This window comes from Chroicocephalus ridibundus, chromosome 7 (assembly GCF_963924245.1).
Source record: "Chroicocephalus ridibundus chromosome 7, bChrRid1.1, whole genome shotgun sequence".
Taxonomy (NCBI): domain Eukaryota; kingdom Metazoa; phylum Chordata; class Aves; order Charadriiformes; family Laridae; genus Chroicocephalus; species Chroicocephalus ridibundus.
The window spans coordinates 33854329-33881702 of record NC_086290.1 but is presented as its reverse complement, the minus strand read 5'-3'; the positions used below and the strand labels follow the sequence as shown (position 1 = coordinate 33881702).

Genomic DNA, 27374 nt, shown 5'->3' with positions numbered 1-27374 from the left:
CTCTTTGTACCTCAGCTGCTCTGCATCCAATTTCTGAAACTCCCATTTATTTTATTCTTTTTACTTAACTAATCTGAGTCTTTTCTTCCCATTCCCACTACGCCATATGACTCAAACTGTCTTTGTTTCCTAACCTTATCTTCTCAGCTCAGGCCTTTTCAGCGCTCTAACTTTTTTGTTTTGTTAAATGTAATCGTCTTTTTATCCTCCCTTCTAGCTCTGACAGTTTCTAATACAATCAGCTGTAGTTCCCACATCCCTATCAGGATACTCAACCCACTTCAATACCAAGATTTCAGTTTCTTTCCATCATTTGCCAGCTCCACATCATGTTGTGCGTTGCCTTCCTACCTCTCTAGGTTCCATGGCCATCTAGTGCCAGTTCCCCTGCCCACCTTACCTTTCGTTACATCAACCTTACAGGACTTCAGTCCCAATCTATTTCTCTTACTCTTTCTTTAGTTTTGACTCCTATTAGAATATGGAAGACACACATACGTTTTCTCCTCTCTACTGGCTGGTCCTGACAGAAGAGAACTGTGCTCAGTTTCACACTGTCAAATTCCTAATATTTTTTTTAAAAGCCACATCCGTATTCTACCCTAGCTTCATTTTATTAAAATAATAATTTTTAAAAGAAGTGTAAGCAACTAAAAGCAGCACCTTTTTCACAATAAAAAGCGTGGTTAAGCACCTGTCAGAGTATAACTCCATGAATACAAATCATTGTAAATCACACAAAATAGGGAGAAAAGGGGAGAAAGTTGCATTGTCAATAAAGGAATTACAACCATTTCAGAAACAAAAATCACATGTTAAAGTGCTGAAAAGTTCCTTTCTGTTGAAGGAAAACAATCCAAACGCACATAGAACTTGGGAAGTTGAACTAGAAAGAAAATAATGATGAATTTACATATATGATTATCCTAGGAGTGAATGACAGGGATTATATAAATTTTGTTTTACATAAGAGAATCATTAGGAAATTTACAAACAAGCAGGAAGCAGATAAGTTATATTGCAGACTATGCTAAATTCTACCAGACCATGATTTAGAATTTACCGATTTGTAAATAGCAAGCATTGCAATGAAACAACTGACCCCAAGTTTCACAACAGGCAGCTGCTAGCTGGTATGTTGATGATAGATCTCAGCCACATGGGAAGGACTGGGCAAGAAAAATCAGTACAGGTAGACTTAGAGCTGCCCAAATGGCTTAATAGTGAATGCTCCACACTGTCTGCAAACAAAGAAAGAGAGAACATACGCATCAGAGAAAGCAAAAAAAAAAAATTAAACTGGAATGAGAACAAACTATTGGAATAGAAAAAGAGGACATTGTAAAGAGACATAAAAGGAAACAATGCAGAAAAAAGCATGCTATCTACCCCATTCTATGTTAATATAAAATTAACAAATGTATTTTTGCTAGAGTTTAAAAACCCCCTTTTTACAGGCAATAGACCTTGCTACAGCTGATGACAAGCCTCTTGTGAGTCATACATTATGACAACTGGAAGTTTAGATTCATGTTTCTGGTACCAAGGTAACTTTAAAGAAAAGGTTTATTCTCTCTCTCAATTTCACTGCATCTATAAATGAAAAAAAATACTTACCTATACAGAAAATATGTTTTAAGGTTTGATTCTTTTGTTTCAGATGAAGTACTATACAATAGCACACAATACTAGTATAAAATCACTGTGCTTCTCCCAAGATGATTACACCAAGACTTCCCCCTTAAAACCCCCACAATTGATGTATATATTGATGTATATATACATGCATATGTATATATACAAACATGTATAAACATAGATATATTTATGTGTATTATACACAAACATAATACAAATTTTAACTTATTATTCTTAACTGCTAAGAAAAATGGAGTGCTCTAAGTTCAGTTAAATTTACAGAACATTCATTACAAAAAGGCCAAGTTATTAGAATTATGCACCATTACAATCTGAATGCATATATACGTGAACTGCATTACAAATGAATACCCTAAATTCTGTTTTGACATAGGAAGATCCTCCTCTACCTTTTCAATTAAAGACAATTACTGTCAATATACTGTAAACTAGAAATGCTCAAGCAAATAATCTTTAATCTTTCTAAAAAGCATTTTGTTATACAAGTAGAAAATTCAATTTTAAAGCTATGAAAAAAGATTGTGGAGAATAGAGAACAAAGTAGCAACAAGAAACACACACACAAACAAATCTGAAAACCAGGTTAAATTTCTATCCCTGACAGTTCTTGTTGTTAGAGTTATTGGCTTTTCAGGGAAAAAACCCATAAAAATGCTTACCAACTTCGTACTCTTCTGTGCCTTTCCAGAACATCGTCTAAAGAAAATGGTAAGCTTAAAAGAAGTACTATAGCTCTGCACTCCAATCCAGTGTATAACACTTTTAGGTTCTAAGAATTAGATTAAGCAAGACTGTCAGACTTCATCAGCTAAACTCGTCTATTGTGGGGACAGGAGTGAAGAGTTTAGATAACATAGACTGATTCCTGATTCCCACCCCTGCCTGCCCCCAAAGCCAAGTGTCTAAACTCAAATAAAAGAGAACACCTCCTCCTCTCCCCTGAGGGCCTAAAGAGTCCCCTGTACAAAAAGACTAGAACCATGCGTACCCCTTGACAGGTATACTGCAGCTGGAAGAGATGACCTACCTACCTCCATGTGCCAGAACCTTTTACACCTTTGCTCAGTTTTATGTAGGCTGTAACTGTGTTGCTCAGCTCCCCAGGCCTCACAGGTCTCCCTCATACACACACACACACACTCTCCAATAAACATTTACCAGGACAGTGTCTCAGAACTCAAGATAACCACCCAGCAAAACAGAAGTTTAACTCACAGGTATTTCTACCAGGTCTGAAAAGAGATAACAAATTTTAATCTTCCCTCAAGTTTCCGCAGTTACAGTAGACTACACAGATCTTACTATCAAACACAATCTCACACATGCCCTCTAGGAGCATTCAAACATTAATCTCTGTATCAGAGGACAATTTAAGATCTGAAACACTGCACAAGATCTAGTAGAAGCAAGGAAAAATTCATGCTTCCTAAAAAAACCCCAAAAGTCACCTAGCAGCCTTTGAGAACAAATGTCAACCTTTATCCATTTGTATAGATATGAAGATGAAATCACTGCACATATTCATGAAGAAAACCCGTATAATCCCCAAAAGAAAACACCTTCAAGTAAATACAAAGAATAATTAGCAAACACGTGATCAAGGGGAAGGGATCACTATTTTTGATTCAAACCTGATCTTAAATACCAAATTTGGATCTAAAAAAAATACATTATAGTTGGAAATTGGGGAATGCTCTCTTCTAATTTTCATTTAAGACCATTACAAATTTTGTATTAAAAGTTACATCAAAAAAATGCTACTTCAGTGGTAGAATAGACAGAATGAAAAATAAGCTAGAGAACTGCCAAAACTGAAGCTTCCTTTGTTAACTGTTGAATGGTTTACATGACTAATGAACTGAGTTCTCTTTTTATAGAGAGAACTCAGTTCATTAATCATGTAAACATCCACAACAGCAGTGGAAAAACTGATGCAGAAGTTTGTGATTTTCTTCTTCAATAAAGACTTAATCCATTTTGTTTGCTCACCCTTGTGACTTCATTAAAATGTGGCTGCAGAGCATGCTCTGTTTTGAGCTGTTTTGAAAGTTGTAAGATGTCTGCAACTACCAAGAATATCTTTAATACTGGCTGTACCCATCCTACTTTCACCATATGACTTACAGCTCCTAGCATAAAGCATGTTTATTCCGTATGCAATTTCTAATGCAGTGGAGGCAATTAGCAAGTTACCTTCAAGATAAGATCCTTATTTTAGGCATCTGCCCTCTTACATGGCCACTACTTGGTAATTTTCAAGCAGCAGATACATTTGTTGGGATATTTTAACAAGACTACAGCCAGCAGGCAGTATTTTTATGCAGCAGTGACACAGCCACTTGCTTAATACATAGCAGTCTGCTGTCAACATTTGCCTTTCCCCCCCCCCAATCATTGTTGAGTGCTCAGCCACAGTGATAAACACAATACAAGCTGATTATATTCATTACACATAGAATATATTCAAAGCTTTAAGTGGGTATGTGAAAATGTAAGGTGAAATGTGAAAAGAGAATTATATTCCAGAACTACTACTAAATGAAACTAACTAAATATTAAAACCTATCAAAAATTATGTAGCATCATTTTGTAATGAGTAAGATTATCAGAATTCAGCAAGTCTTTGTAAGAGTTTAACTATATGTTTTTAGCTATGTCTATTTAACTATCTACTTGAGACCCTAACAAAGCAGAGCTTCAGTTATGAGTAACAGATGACTTCTGTGAAAAGAGGTAAGAATGAGCAAGAAATGTAGTGAAGAAATGAACAGGATTAGCAATTTCATGCTCAGTTTCATCAAGTTTAAATCTGCACTGCTAACACAAGCCTTACTTCCTCTAGCCTATCCCAAACTTCATGTACAAATGAGTCTGTGCAGTTGCTTGGCAAACTGGTCTGAAGGACCGATCCAAGTTTAAGTTAGCTCTTTTTGGGTGGTGGGAGTGGGGCTTCATCTTAATCCACATCAGTGCCCTGACCTGGTTTACCATATCGCCTCACAAAAACCTCTACCAGCGCAGGAAATGGGTGGTGTGGAAAACTGAATGAATTGCTGGGTTACGCCAGCTTTGGCTGTGTGCACAATCACTTCTAAAGCTATGAATAAATATAGAAAATACTGTATCAGGAGATAAATAAGAGTCTGAATTTCCAGCTCATTTCCTATGCCACAGTAACCAAACATGATTTTACCATGTATGCACATATTCCACTGTAAATTAACACATTATCACTTAGCACAGAGTAAACTACTTTGCCTTTGCAAAGGTAAAGCATGGTACTGTGGCAACTACTGCCGAAGAGCTATTATGCTCTAGCTCTGTCTTGTAACTTACTTCACACTATATCTTGTTCATATAGCCTTGGCCCTAGGAAAGATAATAAAAGTCAAGTTTCAAGGTGAAAAAGCTTGTTTCTCTGTTTGATACAGTAAGTATGCACTTGTTTTTGATTCTGAGACTACTACTGCCTTTTTTAAAAAAAATGTTTTCCTGCATTGTTAGAAAATAGAATATAGACTGGATATTGTGATCACTGTGTTATACCAACTCCCTTTTAAGTATTTCTTAAAAATATGACTCACTCAGGATTAGTATTCTCAAATTCAAGTACAGCTGCTTTTTTTTTATTGGCACACTCGCATTTTATTCCAAGACAACACTTAATGTTACAGCCCCCTCTACTGGCAATATCTAGTAGATATTGTTACACAATACTCTGGAAAAAAGATTCTTCTCAAAATAAGTTTCTTTTCTCTTAAAAGAAATGGAAAGTAACAAAAAAAAATACATATGAAAGACAGCCTATAACAGCTTTGATTCATTCATATTTGGTCTGTCATTTGTAGTTGAGTAAGCATCTTTCACAGAAGATTAAGTGCTTTAATATCAGGTAAAAAAATTAATACCTTTAGTCCTTTGTTACCAGGTGAGTCTAGGCTAAATCTAGTTTAGACATCATTTCATATGTTGCACTAACAGCCTTATTAATTTAGCAAAAGGACCTTAAACTAGGACCCAAAAAAATCCAAGCAACATGCACCAGGCAACATGGAAGAATCACATTTTCAAATAGCCAAAATCAGAACTGTACAGAAGAGTACCCACAGGCGGACAACTGGGACAGTTTTTTATGCTCTATGTTCCAAAACCCCCACTTCACCACAGCATGAGATGCTTATCTAAGGCTGCAAGTAATTAATTCAACTTCTGAAGGTCCAGAGTCACAGAGATTTGTAACCATCATTTCAAAGAACTGAACAAGGTTCACCATTTTCTCTCAAAATACATTTTTCAATTTGCAGTTTTCTTTGCATGTCAAGTTCAAAAATAACTAGTGATGGTTATTCTTTTTTTTAATTTCCCCAAATCATTCAAAAATAAGTAATAATTGTATCCTCTGTAAAAAAGCCTCAAGTGAAGAAAAATCTCAGTTTCTCTGCAACATTTCCATTTTCCTTATTTAGTAATTTCATTAATAAAAGACTTTTTCATCCCTGTCCCTCTTCTGTCTCCTTCAAGAAAGGGGATCAGTAAGACTACCGTGCTTTAACTATCTCAGTTTGATACTCACAGGTGCAGGCATGGCTATGGCACTCTGGGTGTAAGGCTGGTGATGTGGTGCTTGAACTCCATGATCAGAATACAGCTGGTATAAAAATATAAATACAAGAAATAAGCCAAAAAGCTTGTTCCACATTTTTATATTTTTGTAAGCCTTTCACATGAGCTTAGATTCCTTAAAACTTCAACTTGTGGGTTGTGTTTATCTGAACTACTGACTTTTTAAGAACAAAAATGTCAATATTTATGTTCTCCCAGGTGTACCAAAGTTTGGTAAGTTTAATGTATCTAGATCAGTGTCAAAAAGCCCTTTCCTTGACAGAAGTAGCATGCTTCTCTACTACATACCCATTTCACTCAGATCTGATTGGAACAGCGTTTAAATGTGTAGATTAGCAGAATGAAATGTAATTCCTAGCATTATCGCACTTACAAGATATTTACATACAAGTAATACATAGGCTTTTCTTTGAATTTTACACCATCTACTGAATTTCCATACTGTTTCCTTTAACACAACAAATTACGTGCCTGTGAATTGAGAGCATGTTACATCCAAATATTTGTAAACTAATATTGTGTTTTTGCACTCACAGATTTCAAATTTCTGTGTAAGTTGATATCTGATTTATGAAATACAAAAGGTAAAAATAATATTGATAATAAGATTTATACAATAAATACTGAGATTTATACAGTTTAAAAAAAAAGAAGAAAAACCCAACAACCAAAGTCTTGTGTTATTCAAGACCTTTGTAGGGAAATTAAATTACTTAGGTACATCATGATTTCCCACTTAAGGTGTTTGATATACCAGTTTTGGAACTTCTCGTGTAGCAATAAAACACTTTTCAACTTTTGTAAAAATACTTGATTACTGTCATAATTTACCATTTATTTTGGCATCCCTGTTAATTAGGAATGAATTATCAGTGAGGAAATGTACCAATTAATCATAATATATTTTCAACTTTATAGTAAGTTTTTCTATAGCTAATTTACTGTCATTTTTAACATCCAATGATAAAGAAATGGCCTTATACATTAAGAAACTCTTAAATATTAGAAATGCTATTGATACAGAAGCAGAAAAATCAGAGAAAAAATTATTTATTCGTTCAACTACTCTAATTCATTCTGATCTTCAGAATATTTAGAAACAAGCTTCTACTCACACAGAAGATTTACTTCAGGAAACTGTTAGGGCTTGGATAGACTAATCCAGCATTCTGAAGAGTCTTGACTAATTTTATTTAAATGTTATCTTCAAACAAAACAAATAGACTAGTCTTTATACTGCTGCCTGTCATACAGTTATCACCCTTTAAAATATTTCAGAATCAAAGCATGCCCCTAGAAAACTGGAGGAGATACTCTAACTTGAGGACAACTGACATGATTTAACAGGAGCAGCATGGGTGTGGGGGGTAAGTACAGGGAACAGTTGACAGAGAGCACTCTCAACTGCCTGTGCTTAAACTAAAAGACTGTTTTTCAATTGCAGATAAACGCTTCAATTGTAAGTAAAAATTTTTAATAAAAATACCTCAGGAACTGCAGCTTCCACTAGAAGAGGAGGAGGTACACATCCACTTTCCTGGGTAATCCCTACTGGCTGATAAATGACTTCAGGTGGTTGCAGATACAAGAATGAAGGTGAAGAGGGAGGAGACTGAAATAAAACATATTATTTCCATAAATTATAATTTATGCATGATAAATACCAAAGCTTATTTTACAGTTGTCTTTGCTACATATAAACAAAGACAAAGCTTTAAAAGATAAAGTATCAAAATCATCTTCGATAACCTAAAGAAACTAAGTGAGGGGGAAGTGGGTAGAAAAGTCAAGTAGTAGAATAAAACAAAGATGTCCTTTAATCACTTTTACACATTTTTCAGATTTCATTTACAATTTGTGGAACACTATTGGAGAAATCCTAAACTTTTACAAAATTCACATTTACTCACGATCACAGAAACATAACAGTTTCATTTTCTCTTGCAAAAAATTTAAATTGAAAACATAAGTATGTTAGTTTTAAAATAAAACACACAGTATCTCTCCAATTCAGCATCCAGATTTCAAACCAGGAAACTGACATCTATTAATAGATTAGAACTGATCATAACTGGACATAACTGGCTGCTACTGAAGTAATGAGGACACATCATTAACAGTTCAAGCTGAAGGGACTTGGTCCTCCTTTTACCTTCAAACTCTTAAAAGTTCCTTCAGTGGCAAGATTTCCATATTAAGCTCCTCTGCTACACAGATCACAAAACTGATAAAGTCTCCCCTCAAAGTTAGCAAGTTAACAATTAAAAGTTCTTCCTCCTATTTCAAGGGTCTGGGTCTAATTTCAACATATTTCTGTGTCTACATGCCTCTGCTAGCAATATTCCAATGAAACATCACAGTTAGTATCAGTTAGCAAGCTAGTTAATACTAATTTCTCCTATCAGGCAAAATATGGGAGTCTACCTCCTTCCGAGAGCTGAGATAATTTAATACAAACTTTTGCAGACGTAGAGGGGAGGGAAAGATGCTTTCTTTACATCAGATTTGTATTTAATGTTTTAATAAATGCTGTTTCATGCCTTCTATTGTATCAGCAAGTGTTGCAAACGCATTGCTAAAATATAGCAATTAATATTTATTTCAATAGTGTTGTGAATAGTGGGAAGTTTCACTGTTAGATAAGTGCACAGTACCTTTAAACTAGATGTAAACCAACGGTAAAATGCTACAACTATGAACTGTATTTACCTGTGGAACAGACCACTGCCACTGACTTGGAAGACACTGTGTTGGTGCCTAAATCCAAACAAGAAGAGAAATTACTTATGTGATTAAGAACATACGCATACACACACTAGAATCAAAACTATCTCAAATCTATAATAAATTTTTAATTAAACAGTAGTATGATTTTCATATGCCCCCAAATAACTCAGGAACATAGTTTCGTCTACTTCCACCCAGCCTCTGACTTGGGCATTTGATAAGCTTCTAAAATACTAAAGCATCTAAGAAGTGTGCCTAATTAGGAAAACAGAAGACACAATGCAGTTAGCTTTCCAATACACAATGAAAATGCATACATACTACATAAATCCAGTAGTGGGCCACCACAATTGTTTGGGGACTAGAGAACAGACAGATCAGGATGCTGAGAGAATTGTGTTTGTTTAGCCTTGAGAAGGCGAAAGGTGGGAGGGGATGATTATTGCTGGCTATAGCTACCTAAGGGGAGCATGGGCGATACACATGACTGAGCCAGATTCTCATCAGAGGTGTTCAGTGCACAAGAGTCCAGAAAAAGGCTGAAACATTGAAAGTTTTAACTAGTTATAAGGAAAAAAAGTCTTTTACTATGAGAAGGGACAAATATTGGAAGAGCCTGTCCAGAAGCGTTGTAGAATCTCCATCACTGGAGATATTTAAAATTCAACTAGACAAGCTCACGACAAACCTGATCTAACCAGCCCTGCTTTGAGCAGGAGCTTGGCTTAGATGATAAAAGTTAAGGATGTTCCTAAGCCAATTACCTAGCAACACCAAAAAAAATTTTAGTTTATTACATTTCCATGTAATTACATAAACTGAATAAAATGTATTCTAGTGAAAAGAAAGCCTTTGATGAAATTAAAGTCTGGTTTATATTATTATTTAGAACAGTCTTTTTATTTCCTAAGAATAAACAGACCTGAGAGAGTGCTGCAAATAAAACTGCATGGCTGGAAGGAATACTGATAGTCTGAAGCCCATTTTCAAACAGATACCTGATAATGGTATGTAGGAGACTGATAAACCGGTTGAGCTACCATCACAGGTGAACTGGAAACAGAGCGCGACTTGAAAAGAGAAAAGTTACAAGTCTTAATGCAGCAATTTCATAAGTTGTGACTCCTATTAAGAACAGTTCTGAAGTATTATAATGCTGAACCACCTCCCCTCCCTTATGAAAAATGGATTTACCAAGTTTTAAGTTACCTGTAGATTCTTCAAAACCACAGTTTTTAAGTGCCCACATTAGAGACAAAACCAAAGAGTTTGGTATATTTACATAGTTCTTGACAGAAAACACTAGGCCATCACTATCTAGAGATGCTAAGGTCATTCACTATCCTGACCATAGGTACACTTTTGTAAACACTTAGCATCAATCTAAGTTGTCATTAGTGTATTCCTATCCCCTCCACAGCTCCAACACAATCTTCCCTTTTCCATTCCCTTCCTTACATCAACACCAGCATTCATCTGATCTGGTAATGAGCCAGTTTAAGGAGCTAAACCAGCTAGAAATATGCTTGGTGTTTTTGGAGGGGTCAGTGAAACAACAGTGAAAGAAAGGGGTGCAGAAATATATGGCCATGGTAGAGAACAACACAGGACTGTGAACCTCCAGTTCCAATAAGTCAAAGCTAGTGTGTGCCATCTCCCATGTCATGAAATTCCCTCATTACTGCAAATATTTAGGAAGGAACTGCTCCACAACTATAATTCATTGTACACCACATGAAAGTGCAGAATGCAAAATGGAAAAGAAGACCTGATCTGCACTGTTAAACACGCACAATTGTCCTGGTTTGGAGATAAACCATGACAGCGCACACCAAAATGTATTAATATCTTTAATTTGAGTAGCGTTTTCTGTAACATCAAATTTTCAGTTTTTTTTCCTTAACTACTTATATAGGTACTTTCCTAATGATGAAAGTTAAGAATATGTAAACTTGAAACCAAAAGAGGCAGCACTACTCCTAATTGGAAAGGCTGAGTGCTATTTGTTTGAAACACAGTGGATTTGAGCCAGGACACTAGAATCAGAGTTCAGTACTAGAACACAAAAAGTATTGTTTTTTCCAAAAGGTAGGATTTGAGCAAGTTCTCTAGAGCTACAGAGCATGAACTTCAAAAAAGGTTTCTAAAAATACGTGAATGGGTGTTTATGCTTATCCTCTAAAGTTGATAAGGCACTATATCACATCTCTGTTAGAAGAGCAAACATCTAGAAGTTAAAAGAATGATTAAAACAGAGGTTAAATACTGACAAAGACACTCTATAGTGCCAAAATAAACAACATTAAAGATTCTATTACTGCTCTCATCTCCACTTTGTGAAAGTTTGTTTTTATTTATTAGTAATTCTTCTATGGAGATTTTCCTCCCAATACATGAAGGCATTTTCCCCTCATTTATAGAGATAGTATGTACAGCCTCTGTAACTACTGCCTTTACAGAAACCAGTAAGGACGTATCCTCTATGTACATCCTGTGTCTTATGCAGACCCCACCAATGTTGCAATCCTTCCCTCTTGTAAAAAAAAAAAACCAAAAAAACAAACTGAGGTGATGGACAGAAATTCTTGGGAAGTGCAGGAAGAAGTTGTCAAAGTTCCCCAAGCCTACTAAAGCCAAACAATTATCTATTGAATTATCTGCCTCCTAAAACAAGCAGTATTTGTGAAAAAGACTATGTGAATGACTAAAATTGGACAATTTCACTTTTGCTTTGTTTATCTAGTATTATGTTGTCTTTTCATCGTCAGCATAATATTTTGCAGCCAAGAACACCTCACTCTCAGAATAATAATAAATAGAGCCAATCCAGGGTCATAAGCACCAACAACTCCTTTGTAAAACAAAGCTGCTCCTGCAGTAGGGCTCACACTCATTCTGAACTACCCTGTCCAGCAGGTCAAATCAAAGCAAGGTTCCCTGCAGAAGAACAATAAACTTAAGCACTATTTAAAAACACAAAATAAACAGACTAATATAAGGAAGCCATTTAAACATCAAACACGAGGAGTAGCCAAAGAAACTGAACGTAGGAGGGACCTGAAACCACTACATTCATCCTGGTTCCCAGAAAAGCATATATACAAAAATAAATTACTTACTGGCCATGGCTGCGGAACAGAAGCAACCTCGGATGTATGAAAATAAGCCACTCCATTATGGTAAATATAAGGATATCCACTTGAAGTCGTTAAATACATTGTACTAGCTTCTGGTATTGCAGAAGAACCTGGAATTAATATCTTAAAGTTTAGTTACCAGTAATTTTTTTTTTAGATGTGTAGGTCATAAAAAAGAAAAGATCACTTCTGATCTTCAGAGAAGCAAAACACTCAAATGAAAGAACATGGGGCAGTGTGCCTAGCGCCAACTCAATTCCCTCTCAAACATAAAATCATGAAAGCAGATGGTCACAGGATGTCTCCAGAGGCAGATGGGAAGGGGCACAGAAGATGACATACACATAAATTACTAAACAGATATCTCCGATTACTAAATATGTATATATATTTATATTTATTTATATTGATATCTCTCTCTCTCTCTCTCTCTCTCAAATATCCAAAGGTAACTTCACATCATAGGAGATTTTCACTGGTAAGCTCCACATACTCTTATTTAGCTGAAACAGGATCCAAGCACTGAAACCAACAGAATAAATTCACTACAAGATGCAACCTGGTTTCTCAACACACAAAGACTGTCTTTCTGTGATGGCACATTGTCTGGCAAAAGTAAAAACTGGGATCTAGACATCAGCAGCAGGGACACTTCTCAACAACACTGCCACTATGGCAGAAGCTATAAATTAGCACGGTCTGATCCCAGAGCAGAGTTTCAACTACACAGTCCTCTACGGAGTACTGACAGCAAGCATTATTCAAATAAAGGGCTATCTACGCCTATGCAGTTTTCCCCCCCCAAACACTGCCTCTGAGATCACCTAGGCTCTATTTCTTTCTCCTGCGTTTTGGGGGACATGGGGCAGGACTTCATATTTCTCTAGATGGCAAACATAAAGACAAGTTTCAGTTCCAAATATAAAGAGACTTCTCTAAAAAAGGAAAATTAATTCTGTAACTGTAATTGAAATCTTGAAGTCACATTAAGTAGTAACATAGCATGGAAAAACTCAGGAAGAACAAAATACGAAGAAAAAAAATCACTGAGCAAGTTTTAGTTTTTCATCTCCCTTGCAAAGGGAAGTGAAGTGCCACTAGGAAGGACGTGCCACTAGGAAGGACGTGCCACTAGGAAGGACGTGCCACTAGGAAGGACGTGCCACTAGGAAGGACGTGCCACTAGGAAGGACGTGCCACTAGGAAGGACGTGCCACTAGGAAGGACGTGCCACTTTATGGACAGACACAACATCGAAGAGATTATTAGAGTGCTAAGTAGAGGACCAAGAAGGATTCCACAAAGATTCAAGGGCCTTTATCAATGGTAAGAGTTTGACTAACTTCTAGAAAAGCCTGAACACACTTGGATACAATAAAGCTGAAATACTTCCCATAGACAGGTCCGGCTAAGATGGTTGTTAGGATAGCGTTAAGCAGATCTTTGAGGAGTCAAAGGCTAACTTTAGCTCCTGTATGCAACTTAGAATAGTAGTTACTGATATCTCAAGTGAGGAGGGCCAATAGGATCACATGGCCAACAATCCTGTCCACTTCACTAAGTATGCTGCACAGAACTTTCTGCTATTGTTGAACATGTCTCTTACAGAGGAAAAGAAATGCTCTCCATCAAATCCAGCAAACTCACCGTGACACAAACCTCCTACCAACTTGAGGGAGGTACAGCCACCTGAAAGTCTTCCAGCCCACAAAAATTCATCATGCTCCTTCCAGTTGTTCATGTTTGGTTTCTACTTTTCAGCTTTTAGAATGACCATTTTCACAATACTTGGTGCTGGGAAAGAGCAAACTGAGTGGCCCTTCCAGTATGTTCAAAATTATTCACAAAAAAGGACCCATGACAGAAGAGCTAAAAATTGTTTCATTTAATAGTACAGAAGACAAGCACTAGATTACAGTCAGGCTGGAGAGGACAGCAATAAATGGGCTATCTCTTCAATTCTGCTAAATGTAATAGAACCACAGCCTTACAGTGATACTGTAAGTCTAGGTTTTCTGGCTTCATGAACCTCAAGATGATCTGCAGTAGAACAAAGTATCCTAGTGACTAAGGTTGAGAGGCTGAGCATGAGAGTAGATACATTAAAATCAGATCCTAGGGTATGTCTCTAGATGTCAATATGATCCTGTATCACAGATCTATCTTAGAGCTGAGGAAGAAGCATCAAAGAGGGCCACAAACATATCTCAAAAGGACAGAGCAGCTTTCTTCAAAAATTCTTTTGATGTTTTTTCCTCAGAATTAGAGATATGCCCCTCTCCTATCAATACGCACATTCAGCACAGGAGTCAGAGGAAGGAGGCACCACAAGTGAGAAAGTCCAAGTCAAAGAAAGGGAAATAAAGCATAACAAAAAAAAGCATATCACCCCTTGATGACAACTAAGCAGAGACTATGCTAAATAATTTCTAAAGCAGAGAAACTATACAGTTGGAACAAAGTATGCAGACAAACGCTATCCTACACAATTAAAAGGGAGAAGGGCATATTTATGTATGAGAGGAGGAAGGGAGAGGGAAGTTTCCTGTCTGCAGAAAGTAGGTCTGCACCAACACTGTTAGCATACTGAGGACAAATACTGATGGAAAGTTACAAAAAGTACACTTCATTCCCTGCTGCACTCCAAAGTGAATGCTTTCTACATATGACACATAGCCCTTACTGAGGAATAACAAAACCAGCATGCCCTGCTATACTAAACACTGACAGATCTTAAAAGTTGGTGATTTATACCCTACATTTTCAGTACTGTATTATAGAAATAAAACAGCTCCTGTCAGGAGAGGGCATCTTCTCTAGAAGAACACTTGTCTTCCGTCTCCCCAAAAAGAACAGCATACTTGCTCAAGACAAAGTAATCTGACAAAAAATACCAAACCCTTATCAACACTCCTCTTACATAAGCGTTCAGTCTAAATAGTTCTTTGCCAAAGGAGGAACATAGAGCATCCATTCCATTATCTTACAGCAAAGAACTCTTAGGAAACGAATGGTGACTGCAACCACCCATTACTTAAAAGAAAGCAAGATGCAACAGTCCTGATGGATTTTTGCCAATATAAACAAACGAATTGGTAACAACCCAATCAACCACCACAGACTGCTTTATCCTGTAGAATCTGTGAGGACAGTGTAAGCGTTCAGATTTGAGGTTCTGCCTGGCAACCGAGAGAAATTTCCATTCAGTTTATTCCTAGATCATCTTTTACAAAAAAGAAAGTAAATAATGTATGAAAAGAGATAAAAAAACAAAGATCAATATGTTTATTTGGACATTTCCACTGGCATGCATTTACTTCCACTGCAAAACATTCTGAGCATATTCCATGCACAGCATTAATACAGTGCATGACCAGGTAGATCTTTGCTAGAAGCTTACATTCCTAGTGACACATAATAAATAAATAAAATACATACGAGGACTCCGTATTTGTTGTTTTCTTATTGCTGGACCAATATTCAACTTCTTATCTTTGTAATTAAGTTTTTTAGCCTAGAATTGAAGGAAAAGAGACATTCAGTATGTGTATTTCTGTATTTCTACATATAACTAGACATCCAAGAAACAAAAATCAGGAGTAGACAAGGCACTTAACAGGTTTCACCCTACCCTGCTTTTTGTTTCCAGTGCATCTCAAAACAAACAAAAACTATACTAATTCCTTTTCAATCTAACTTTAGACTTCACCGACAAAATTAGTCATCAGTAATTTCAAGTATTACTTACTCCTCATGGAGCTTCTTGACTAACAACTGATACCTGTAATTGTCAGCAGATTTTTTTAGTTTTACCTTCCTCATGTATTTACTGCTTTTATAAAAGCACATGTGTGCACCGACTGACAATTGCCAAGTATAAAGATTAAACTTAATATCATGATCACGGAAAGAAAATTTACAAAAGATGGCAGGAACAAGTGAGTCTATGAAAACGGCCAGACTATATGGGCTGAATGTAAAAAGTCCCCATACTCACTCAGGACTGCCTTACAGGCAGTCACAGACTCACATCCAGGCTAATAAAACATAAAACCACAATAAAAGAGATATCCTAGTAGGGCTAAGCTGTGGCAGAATAATTTTTTAATAAAGAAGTGCCAGGTACAGATAAGTAAAGCGACATTCTCTTCCAACTGTTTTACTTACAACAGAAAGTGACCACCAGCCAGCATGGCCAAGAAGGCCAATGGCATCCTGGGGTGCATCGAAAAGAGTGTGGTCAGCAAGTCAAGGGAGGTTATCCTCCTCCTCTGCTCTGCCCTGGTGAGACCACTGTGTCCCGTTCTGGGCTGCCCAGTTCAAGAAAGACAAGGAACTACTGGAAAGAATCCAGCAGTGGGCTACAAAGATGATCAGTGGACTGGAGCACCTCTCTTATGAGGCCAAGAGACCTGCATCTGTTTAGCCTGGAGAAGAGAAGACTGAGAGGTGATCTCAAATATCTAAAGGGCAGGTGTCAAGAGGATGTGGCCAGACTCTTTTCAGTGGTGCCCAGAGACAGGACAAGAGGCACAAACCGGAACGCAGGAAATTCTGTCTGAATATGAGGAAAAACTTTTTGAGGATGACAGTACTGGAACAGGCTGCCCAGAGAGGCTGTGGAATCTCCTCTGGAGATAATCAAAACGCACCTGGATGTGTTCTTGTCCAACCCACTCTATGTGAACCTGCTTCGGCAGGGGGGTTGGACTAGATGATCTCTGAAGGTCTCTTCCAACACCTACCACTCTGTAAAACTCTCAGCTTAAGATATCTGAGAGACTTACATGCTAATTGATCTTAAGATGAATATGAGATAGAAGTACGATGCAAAGACGAAAGAGGTGACAGAATTGTAGGGCACCTAAATTAAAGCACTTGAAGTGGACAAAAAAGCGTTAGTATCATTGAATGAGACACCAGTAAGACTTCACATGGAGCAGCCTTTCAGTTACAGGGGCTAAAATCTTAAGCCATTTTCACAATGGTACTCAGTACCATTGGTATTCTTCTAGTTCACAAAATTACAACAATAAAAAAACTGGGGAAGAAGAGTAGCTGACTCAAGTTCTTATCTGTATATTCTTTTGGCTCCACATAACTGTATTTTTTTTGAAAACACTCTAAAAATTTCTTTTAAAGTGTCCCAGCTCTTATTTTGAATTTTAATATATGTATTTCCAAAGGCTCAGTATTTCAGTATTTTAACCAGGTTTCTATTTGGGAGAAGGCAATTTGCAAGCCTTGGAAACTGTTTTCTGCTTTTGTTTCCCAACCCCCCAGATATCTTCATATGTGTGAATAGATCCTGACCAACAGATCTCTCCAATACATTCAACCAGATGACTGAGAGCACATTTAAAAAAAAAAACCAAAACAAACTGAAGTGCTAATACACATGGGAGGTTCTACAACGCACATCAAGACAGTAACTTAGTGAAGACAGAAAGCAACAATTACATGACAAAGTGAGCCTCATTGTTTATGACTCCAGCGAATCTAATCATTCCTGAAAAGAATTACATCACCTTTGACAATCAAACATGTAAGAATAAAAGACAGCAGTTTTCTTTCACAACTCCCCACAAAATCTTGACAGCAATGGATTTTCTAGTAAAGGAAATCAAAGCAATTGTGAAGGATAAAGCCTTTATAGCTCTATATATACTACAGACCACATATAGACTAAGAAAGCATAGACTGTCAAAATCATGAGCTCTACTATGAACTGGCAACTCCCTTCCCTAGTTTCAGAAGACCTCAGTATAAACCTTATCTTAAAGCTAAGTCATCTTCTTAACTATGCAGACCAAACTTAACGGATCTTCGAATCTGAGCTGGCAAACAGAAGAGGACCAGACAATCAGGGCTACTTAGTGTCTAATAGGAAATTAAGTATTTCATTTAAGATGGAGTCATAATGGGGACTATCACTTACCTCTTGTAAAATCTTCTGTGCATCTTCTTGGGTTTCAAAAGTAACAAAGCCATATCTAAATAAAAATTACAGAAGCTAAGTCTCTGAAGTTCATATTTACAAATATTGCACATTAGTATTTCATATGTAGTACAACATATGACATTGAAAGCTAAACTAATGGAAAAAATTCTTACAGAAATTGCAGTAACAACTGTAATTTTAACTTAACATCCTTGTTACAGTCTACTTACTAATATATTTAAGTACATCACCATATATTTCTGTTTCTATACAGTGAATGAGCAGCCCGCATAGAAAGTTATGCAAATTGTCTGTATTGTCCTTGTTACTCAGTGTATGTCTTTAGGTCCTTCATTTCTATTAATGAAAGAGATTTTGAGCTGAAGCTCTCACTCATTATGGGTGCCCAAGACGAGACACTTGGGATGTTCTGGTTTTGGTTTTTTTTTTTTTTTTAATACTACTATACTTCATAACACAGCTTCTACCTAACTTCAGCAACACCTGCAAATGCTCCATGCTTCCACAAGCACTATCCAGTATACTAAATTGAGTTCTTGGAAAAAGCAGCAATGCAGACAGAGTGTTTCTCTTATTCTTGTCATTCTTGACATGACTAGCATTAAACAGGAGTTCTGTGGTGATCAAGAATGAATTATTCTCCTACTTCATGACACAGTATGTCTCTTTCACCACATCTCTTCTGTGGAGAAAGCCTGTTTGATTTGTTGCAGCAGTTAGAACTCCTCCAAAACCCCTCAATTCATTCCCAGAGAAATCTAGGCCACTGAATGTGGCACTGCCTACGCAAAAGTAGGTATCTGATCTTATAATTAAAGTCTGTACCACAACATATACATACAAAAAAGGCTATTTTTTCCAAAATTAACTTTATGAATAACAACAAATCTTTCTAAAAAAGATCTCTTAGTATTTTTGTATGCATGTTTAAGTTTGTGGCTCATTTCTCAGGGTCAGATTTCAGAAGATACCAAGATGTCATTCCATCCAGCAGAGCAAATTTTGCAATACAACATATTATTCTTTGCAAGCATTTCTGTGCTTCTTTGAGTACAGAGATCCAGTAAGTCTCTGACCAGCTATACTTTTAAATCCGTGGTCTTTTCCTGTATTGCCTTTCCTAAACAAATTCGGACACATTCGCAAGTTTGAAGAACACAGAAACTATTTTCCTAGCTTGGGACCTTGTCTACACAGACTTTTCATTCTATGTGCTATCTGGACAATAAACTAAGAGATATAGTCAATCACACAAAATTCTAAATTTCTTAAATCACTTGTCAACAAGAAGCAATGAAGCCTGTGCTGGGATTTCTACTGAAATCCCAACACCATTGAAAAAATAATTATTTTCTAACATATTTACCATGTTGGCAGTCACAAGTGCATAATAACTTGATATTCTTGGATTATTGTATTATATAGACACACATACTGCAAGTCTCAGATATTTTTTGGAATTTAGTAAAAAGGTAAGAGGCTTGGTGATGGATCTGGGACCAGGAACAAGTCCAACATGCCATGCAGATGTATACTCTACGCTAAGACCTACAGCTCAGTGTGTAATTTGCTGATATATGTTAAGTGCTGACGGCATTAAAATTATAAGATGCAGACAGCACAGGCTCACTGTTCAGAAAAGAACTTCTGACCAAAGTGAACTTTAAGTGAACTTTTCATGTACAGATTCTCACACACATTCCTTTTTGCTTCAGCCCTCTTTCCACCCTTCTGTGGCAGTAGAGTTCCCTACCTTACTGATTTCTTTCACCATCCTTTGGGTTCTAGCAATAACTTTACTACCCAAACTTAATCTTTCTCCAGATTTGCTCTTTAGCATTTCTCTTATTGTTGACTTCCAATCTTGGAGCTCTTTTCCGCATTCATGATTCATTGTCAGAATCCCGCCCTGCCATGTTCTTGTTCCAAAAAAACCTTAACACAAAATCTTAGTTATGTACTTGCCATATACTCCAGCACAATCAGGTCTATCTCACCTCCATCTCCATTCTTAGGCTCCTTTCCATACTGGCTTTCAGCAGTTACCCTTTTAGGATTATCTACTTAAATTATTGTTGTCCGAAAAATACCTGAAAGGACTATTGATTTTTCCCTAGTTGCGCACAGCTTCATCTTATATTATATTTATATATATATATATATAAAATATATATATGACAGTAGAGTTTTGCAGTTATACAAATTAAAGACATTTATATGAAGATGTTAAAGGGCAAGAGCAGATTTTTGCATACATGGAATAACCGGGAACACCAATGACAAAGTTAATAATATTCCGAGCTATGAAAATCACAATCAAATTTACTACAGTCAGTCAGCTTTCTGTTGTATTTTCAATATACTAACCCCTTTGATACTCCGGCTCTGTCATTTACTATCTTCACTTCTTTCACGCTGCCGTACTGAGCAAAGAACTTCCTCAGATCATTTTCATTAGTCTAGCACAGTAAATCGGGGGGGAGGGGGGAGAAGAGAAAAGTTGGTTTACATAGTTATCCAATGAATATACCATAAGACTTTTAATGGATGTATTCTGGATAAAGTTTGCTACAAAATAATTATAACCCTGGATAGGAGGAGAGAAGAATGAGCATGTATGAGCCTCACAGCAAGAGAGCATCATCCTTGTTTAATTACTGCATTTTCATATTCAGCAATAACGCTAGAAAGCCACTAAAATACTAAAATTCCTCTTTTAGTGGATTTATGTAACAACTGTCCCTTTACAGGGAAGAACACTGAAGCATGTTTATAGATCTGAATTTTGGTTTCTGCAAGTTTCATACTAGAGTGCTGTTTACAATATGAAACATCACTGCAATTTTTTCAAACTTCAAAACAGCAGAGTATGTACGCTTCCATAAAGGATATGCATAAGTCACATACAAAAAAATCCCCACCAAACCACCGTGACGTAATGGACAAATCCATCTAACGATCCCTCTTTCTAAAGCAGATTCAATATAAGACTCTGTGGCATAGGTATAGGTATAGGCATACCACAGAATCGCCCCATTACAAATTAAGCATGACAAGGCCCTTTTAATGGAGAATGGTCTAAATCCACTTGGAGAAGACTGTTCTCTTCTGAGTATGCATAGAGAAATACAAGTTCCTAATATAAAGGCACACCTAGAGCTACGTGAACACTCATCTACCTTCTGTGAATCAGTTTTCTTTTACAATGTAAGCTTATATAAAATATGGTGCCCTAAACACCACATTTCAGATTTACATTTTTCTTCTACATGGTCCATAGTTAATACTACACCTAATGCTGAAGAAGTATACTTATATGCATGGAGTTCTATATGCTTCAAGCAATTTCTGTAGCTATCTATACTTTTTGTTATTTTAAGGACCTGTATCAGAAATACTATTTTACCCCTAAGTGAATGACTTCTATTGTTTTTAAAGCTGTACATATGCAATTTAGTAAATTCTTTCCTACGTATCTGCCTCATCTAAGTTTGAGACGCAAAAAGAGCTTAAAAGAAACAAACTAATTTAAACAACTTCCATAACTGAAAAGAACATGAAGTTAATGCTCTTTTTGAATAATTCTAACCTTAAAACACATTTTACAAAAAGAAGGAATTCAGCTTGCTTGCTACAACGTCAAAGTCCAGCAGAGAGCAATGACAGTACAAGACTGCTTTATCTCTCTCACTAATTCAAGTATTGAGTCATTAGAGTGTTAAAAAATAACCAGTCACTCTGGAAGTGTGAAAAGTAACAACAGATACAAGCGCACTCAACAGCCATGAAGTGCTTCAGTGTTTTATTGAAGATCAGTAATTGTGTCCTCTCCTTGGAAACTACCTGCACTGGTTCTTCAGAAGCTACCCACCATGGAAAGGTTAAAAAATTTCTGACTGGAGTCCAGAACCACTCTCTTGATCATGCTTTGTGCCTAAACAAAAGTGTGAAAGCCTGTGTACACAGGAAGACAGCTTCAGCCAAACAACTGAGAGCTTATATAAAACAATTCCACAGCACATGCTGAAGTGTTCTCACATTCTTGAGTACCAGAAAGCACATACAAAGTATATCAGACTCATAGTGGATATTTTCTTTTCCCTTAAAATTTTCTCCAATGACCACCAAGATGTACCTGCTGAAAAATTAAAGGCCTATAGATAAAATTTCCCATTTCTGGAAGATTGATTCTTTTAAGCTCCAGATGCAGCTCAGCTGCTTCACAAAGCTGAGAAAAAGAACCTATAACAAAATAGTTGAAGGCTAGAATACACCAAGAAACAACCAAAGAGTCATAAAAAACCTGATCTGTCCTGAAAGTGTCATGTAATATATCAATGACAGGACACATGGCTACACAAGACTAAATGTGGAATGCCAGAAGTCCATCTGCAGAGCCGTGTATTAAAGGAGAATAAAAAGGAAACACTATTCTAAGATTCACAGAGAAATTTGCAAGTATGAGGACAAACACAGTATCTAGGACCTTGCCAGAAACACATTCAGGACTCGCCTTTTTCTGCTCATGACAGGACAAAAGCACTCGTCAGGTTCTTAAGAAAGGCTTTCACCTACCTCAAAGATACATGGCATACACCACTGAAGAAACAGCTCTTCGGTGCAGTATGAAAACGTACCCAACTACTCTTACTGAATTGTTTCTATAAATTTAAGAGGTCAGATGTTTCCTCTTACAAATAGGAATCACTGCTATGGTGAGAGACCAAATAGAAGTATCTGGCAAAATGATAAAAGAACTTGCTGGAAAGCAAGTAATTTTTTGTTAATTGTCTCACTTTTTCACAAAAATAAATAGCTTTTTACCCATCCACCCCTCTAGCTGACTGGAAGACCTTTGGGGGAAAAAACTCCAAACACACCACACAATGCTTTTTGCCATAAGATTTCCACTTTTAAAAAAATAAATCTAAGACTGACACGTATATCCTATGATTTGAACAGAAGCGTAAGGCTCTACTTGATATCAAGAGTCATAGGTAAATGGAAGAGTAGCTAAAATGTCTACAGAGATTTCATCCCTTCTACTTCCTTTCCTAATGAAATCCATCTTTAGATTTATGAATACAAATACACTTAATTACTCTGGTGTGGAAATTAAGATTCATAATAGATTTTGACCTATCAGCAACTGAAGCAAAAAGTCAAGATAGTCTTCAAAATGAACAATAAATATGACAATTAACAAGAATATTGATATGTTAAGCAGAAAAGTGTTTTAACCTTTGAAATTGCAGTGAATAAAGAACAGAGTGAGACAGGTCTTTTTACAGCTCTAGTAATTTGCTTACTATTAATGCAAAAAGCTACTGTGCCTCTTCGCTAAAACCCAAAACATACAACATCTCTTGAATTATGAACGCCTCCATTTGAATTATCTCAGTCAAATGAGCTAGAAGATCCTGGAATTTCTTGTATTTATTATGCAAAATAGCCTGAGTGAACTGTCATTCTTCCTCCTCTTCATCTGAGTCAGTGTTCAAAAGGTCCTCAGCCTAGGAGGATTAAGGCAGAGAAGATACTGTTGGTGGGAACAAAGAAACAGCTGAGCAGACCAACACTGTTTTGCAAGAGTCAGTGACTTTATTATCTAAAGTGGTAAGAAAGAAAAACGAGAGTAGCTGGCGCATTATCTTGCTACTAATGTTTAAAGTGCTTAAACAATGCAGGAATGCTTCAATATTCACTGCTACTTGAGGTTTTTAGGGTATACGCAAAGGTACAAGCATTCTAAGAATTAAGATCAGTACTGCAAACTGCCCAGAGAAGCTTTAATATTTGCTTTAAAACTAACAGTTTCTTTTAAGAAAATTAGTACGGTGAGGAATACATGCACTGTAGCTCTTCTTTGTATGAACTGGAAGAAAAGCATTAGAGGAACTGAAGCTACTTACATTTGCTCTGTTGGCAATCTGTAACATTGTGTTTATGGTTTATTAAATTACACTAACTGTTATATATAAATAAAAAACCTTATACATACATTTCTACCATGAACTCTGATGATTACAAAAGCCACCTTCTTTGAAAAGAAAAAATTCTGAAGAACCAGTACGTCAAAACCTTCTAGCAGCTGGGTGTACAAAGAGTCAACTTTGTAGTACAGTTATTTATATCACGGCTTAAAGTTTATTCTCTACTGTTGGTTTGAATGTTATAGTGAAGGGTACTTACCACCTAAGCAAACACACAAATGATTGTGTCCCACATTTTTTTCCTACTGATTTTTATAAGGTTATAAATTATCATTTAGTAGTAAAATTAGGGAAAAAAATACCTTAAAATCAATTCCTCCTACAAAGATGCGATTTGGAGTAACTGTTCCAAACCTTGGAGTACTGGTCAGATTATTTAACGGCACTGGTGACACAGTATTGGGAGATGAAGATAAAGATTCTGTTTGCGTCTGATTTGTGGTCTGCTGATTGAAAGAAAACATTTTCAAATATTTTCAATATCTTACAGGTTATAAGCTATTAAAGAAAAAAAATTCTCAACAGAAAATACATACAGAATTTTTTGGGAAGCACAGCAAATGCTAAACAACCTAACATTAACTACCTATTTTTATTCATAATGCAGCTCAAAGTATTTAAATAAGCTTATTTTTAAGCAATTCAGTAACTTAGTGAATAAACTAGGGTCTGAAGTTTGACTTTAAAACCTTTCTGAATTAAGGGCCTAATCTCCCAATCTTAGTTTTTCTGTTTGCACAGCACACTGGTGTATGAATCCCAAGTTATAAATTCTATTTCAAAGATTAATTTATACCTATTTAGAAGTCCCTTAGTTTAAGCCTATATAGAAAGGACCTTGTCAACTCTACCTGCAATCTCACACGCATCTACAAAACTAGATCTCTGTTCTCTACATCAGCTTCTGCTTGATTTTTTCCAAGTGCCAAGCACCCATACTTACACCAAATAAAATCAAGCAGCTCATTACAACTGATGAGAACAGCACCTGAAGACTAGTCTCTTGGCCTACAAACACAGCGCAGTGCACAGTGATCCTAACAGAAATTGTCTTTGCAAGAGAACCAGATTGCTCGTGCCCCAGTAAAGGAAAGGAACACGGTATATAGTGGGAACTTCATGGAAACCATTAACTGCCTGATGTTTTAACTTCCACCATGCTTACACCTGGGAACTGTGAAACAATACAGACTTGCATTTCACTGGAAACCCTTTTCAGAACAAACTAATATTGCGTTACAGAGTCAACCCTATACTGTGAGATGATGGCCGTAAGGCAGCCATGTAGTACTGTCACTAAATTGTCTAACAGGAATTGCAGTAGAGCCTTCAAGACCATTTTTGCTGTGGTTCCCCCTCCTCTGCAACTAAAGTTCACTAAAACCAATCCTGGGCTATGGTGCCCTGACAGTGCCACTAAGGAAAAAGCCCAACGTGAAAGACAAGCAGACACTGCAGGCTGAGAATAACAAGACTAATAGGTAAGGCAGACTAGTGAAAACTAGAAGTAGGAATCTGGAAAGTATCAGCCTCTTTTGAAAGGATTTTGAGAAATGTATTTTTTCTTACCATCATGCAACCCTTAAAATTTGTAGTGAGCGCTAACAAAACACATGCAAGCATATTTTAAAAACAGAAAGCTACTACATCTAGTAGAAAGTTCTTTCACTGCTTGTGGTATCAGTATCTTCTAGTACCTCCAGAACTAGAGCAGAACATAAAGCGCTCTTGAACAGTTCTCCTCACAGAATCCCCCTTTCATTTACACTGTTTCACTTCCTGATTTTGCCTCTCTTGTTTATTCACAGGACAGTATTTTGTCCACATAGGTAGCATTTTCTTATCGCTGCCTTTAAGCATTCCTGGACAAAACCCAAATGCCTTATCTTTGGGAGAAGACATAAAAAAATGAAGGCTGACAGATAAAGTGCAGTGAGAAATGGAAGATCAATAATGAAGAAGAACATTAGGAAAAAGGTTGTCTTTGTTTGCCCTGCAAGCCCTCCTAGGATTATTTGATATCCCATGAACTAGTCCTATTAATTCTGAGTAATGCCATTGCTTTGGATACCTTAAAGACAATAAATACAGCTCAGTCCATGCCTTTTTAGTTTTAGAGAAGACAAAATCCTTTCCAAATTTACTAACACACACACACATTTGGGGCTGAGGAAAAACCCAAGTCTTTAACCTGATCTATTCAGGCAAAAGCATACATTCCTCCTTCTGCGAATACTAGAATAGCGCCTAACCTGAAAAAAATCCCCAACACTTGCAGGCCAAGAACAATCATAATCCCTACAGTCCCAAAGGTTTTAGGAGGAACGTTTTCTGCCGAGAACAACTTTTGAAGGACAATGAAACAGGTTACTCTGTTCATCTCTCATACCAAATACAATAGTCTACTTGTATAATCATCTGGCAATTCTGTACAGCACTAAAATATCTGAATTTAACAATAAACTAACAATTAACAGCTGACACCACAGCCAAAGTGCATTCCTTACCTCAAAGATCTCAAATTTCATTTTCTCCACACGAGTTTTACGAGTTCTAAGTCTTACTTAAAGACAAAACCAAACACCAAAACCCTAAATTCACCTGTGAATTCCCAAGAGAGTAAAACCCAATGAATTTTAAAATATTAAAATCTGTATTGTTATCTCAATATCATTCCCCTCTAATGAGTGTAGTAATAAAAAACAGTATTAAAAAAATAAATCTATATACAATATTTTGGCACTTGCCTAACCATTTCTGTTTCTACAGGTTTTTAAACTCGCTTCCCCCCCCCGACAAACAGTACGGATATGTACATTTTTTCTGGGTTATTTCATTGGTTTGACAACTGCTCTTTATGAGAATTGATAATTTTTCACTTTTATGTTGAACACATCCACGGTCAAAGAACCAAACACTACAAAGGCCTTCGTGACTAACCCCACCTTACTGCCTAAACAGTACCCTTTTTTTTTTTTTTAATACAGTCTGTGTCCTATAATGTCAGCTATTAGACACCCATCTTCCCCAGGTATCATGTGCCGCTGCAGACCCGAGACAAGGGGACCGGTTTACCCCCAAGGTGGAGCCACCACAGAGGAAATGGCGGCCTCCGCCGGGGGTGGGGACAGGGCCGCAACCACCGCCACCACCAGCGAAGGGCGCCTCGGCGGTGAGGCCTCGCTCCCACCCCGCTGCCCTCCCAACGCAGCGACTCCCCGGCAGGCGGCCCCCTCTCTCCACCGCGCTCCTCACCGCGCCGTCGGGTTCCAT

At 36.9% G+C, this 27374-nt stretch overlaps 1 protein-coding gene across 1 annotated transcript in view; it reads right to left on the bottom strand.

Annotated features, from left to right (window-relative positions):
* Nucleotides 1-27374, bottom strand: part of BOLL (boule homolog, RNA binding protein) — a 28190-nt gene extending 816 nt beyond the window's left edge. Inside the window, exons 1-11 of the mRNA XM_063341824.1 lie at nt 27357-27374; nt 24404-24547; nt 20476-20567; nt 18085-18139; nt 15585-15660; nt 12129-12256; nt 10008-10079; nt 8992-9039; nt 7769-7894; nt 6233-6307; nt 1103-1241 (exon numbers count right to left, since the gene is read on the bottom strand). Coding sequence (XP_063197894.1) covers nt 1218-1241; nt 6233-6307; nt 7769-7894; nt 8992-9039; nt 10008-10079; nt 12129-12256; nt 15585-15660; nt 18085-18139; nt 20476-20567; nt 24404-24547; nt 27357-27374 — 858 coding nt within the window. The 3' untranslated portion in view covers nt 1103-1217. The remainder of the gene's footprint in view (nt 1-1102; nt 1242-6232; nt 6308-7768; nt 7895-8991; nt 9040-10007; nt 10080-12128; nt 12257-15584; nt 15661-18084; nt 18140-20475; nt 20568-24403; nt 24548-27356) is intronic.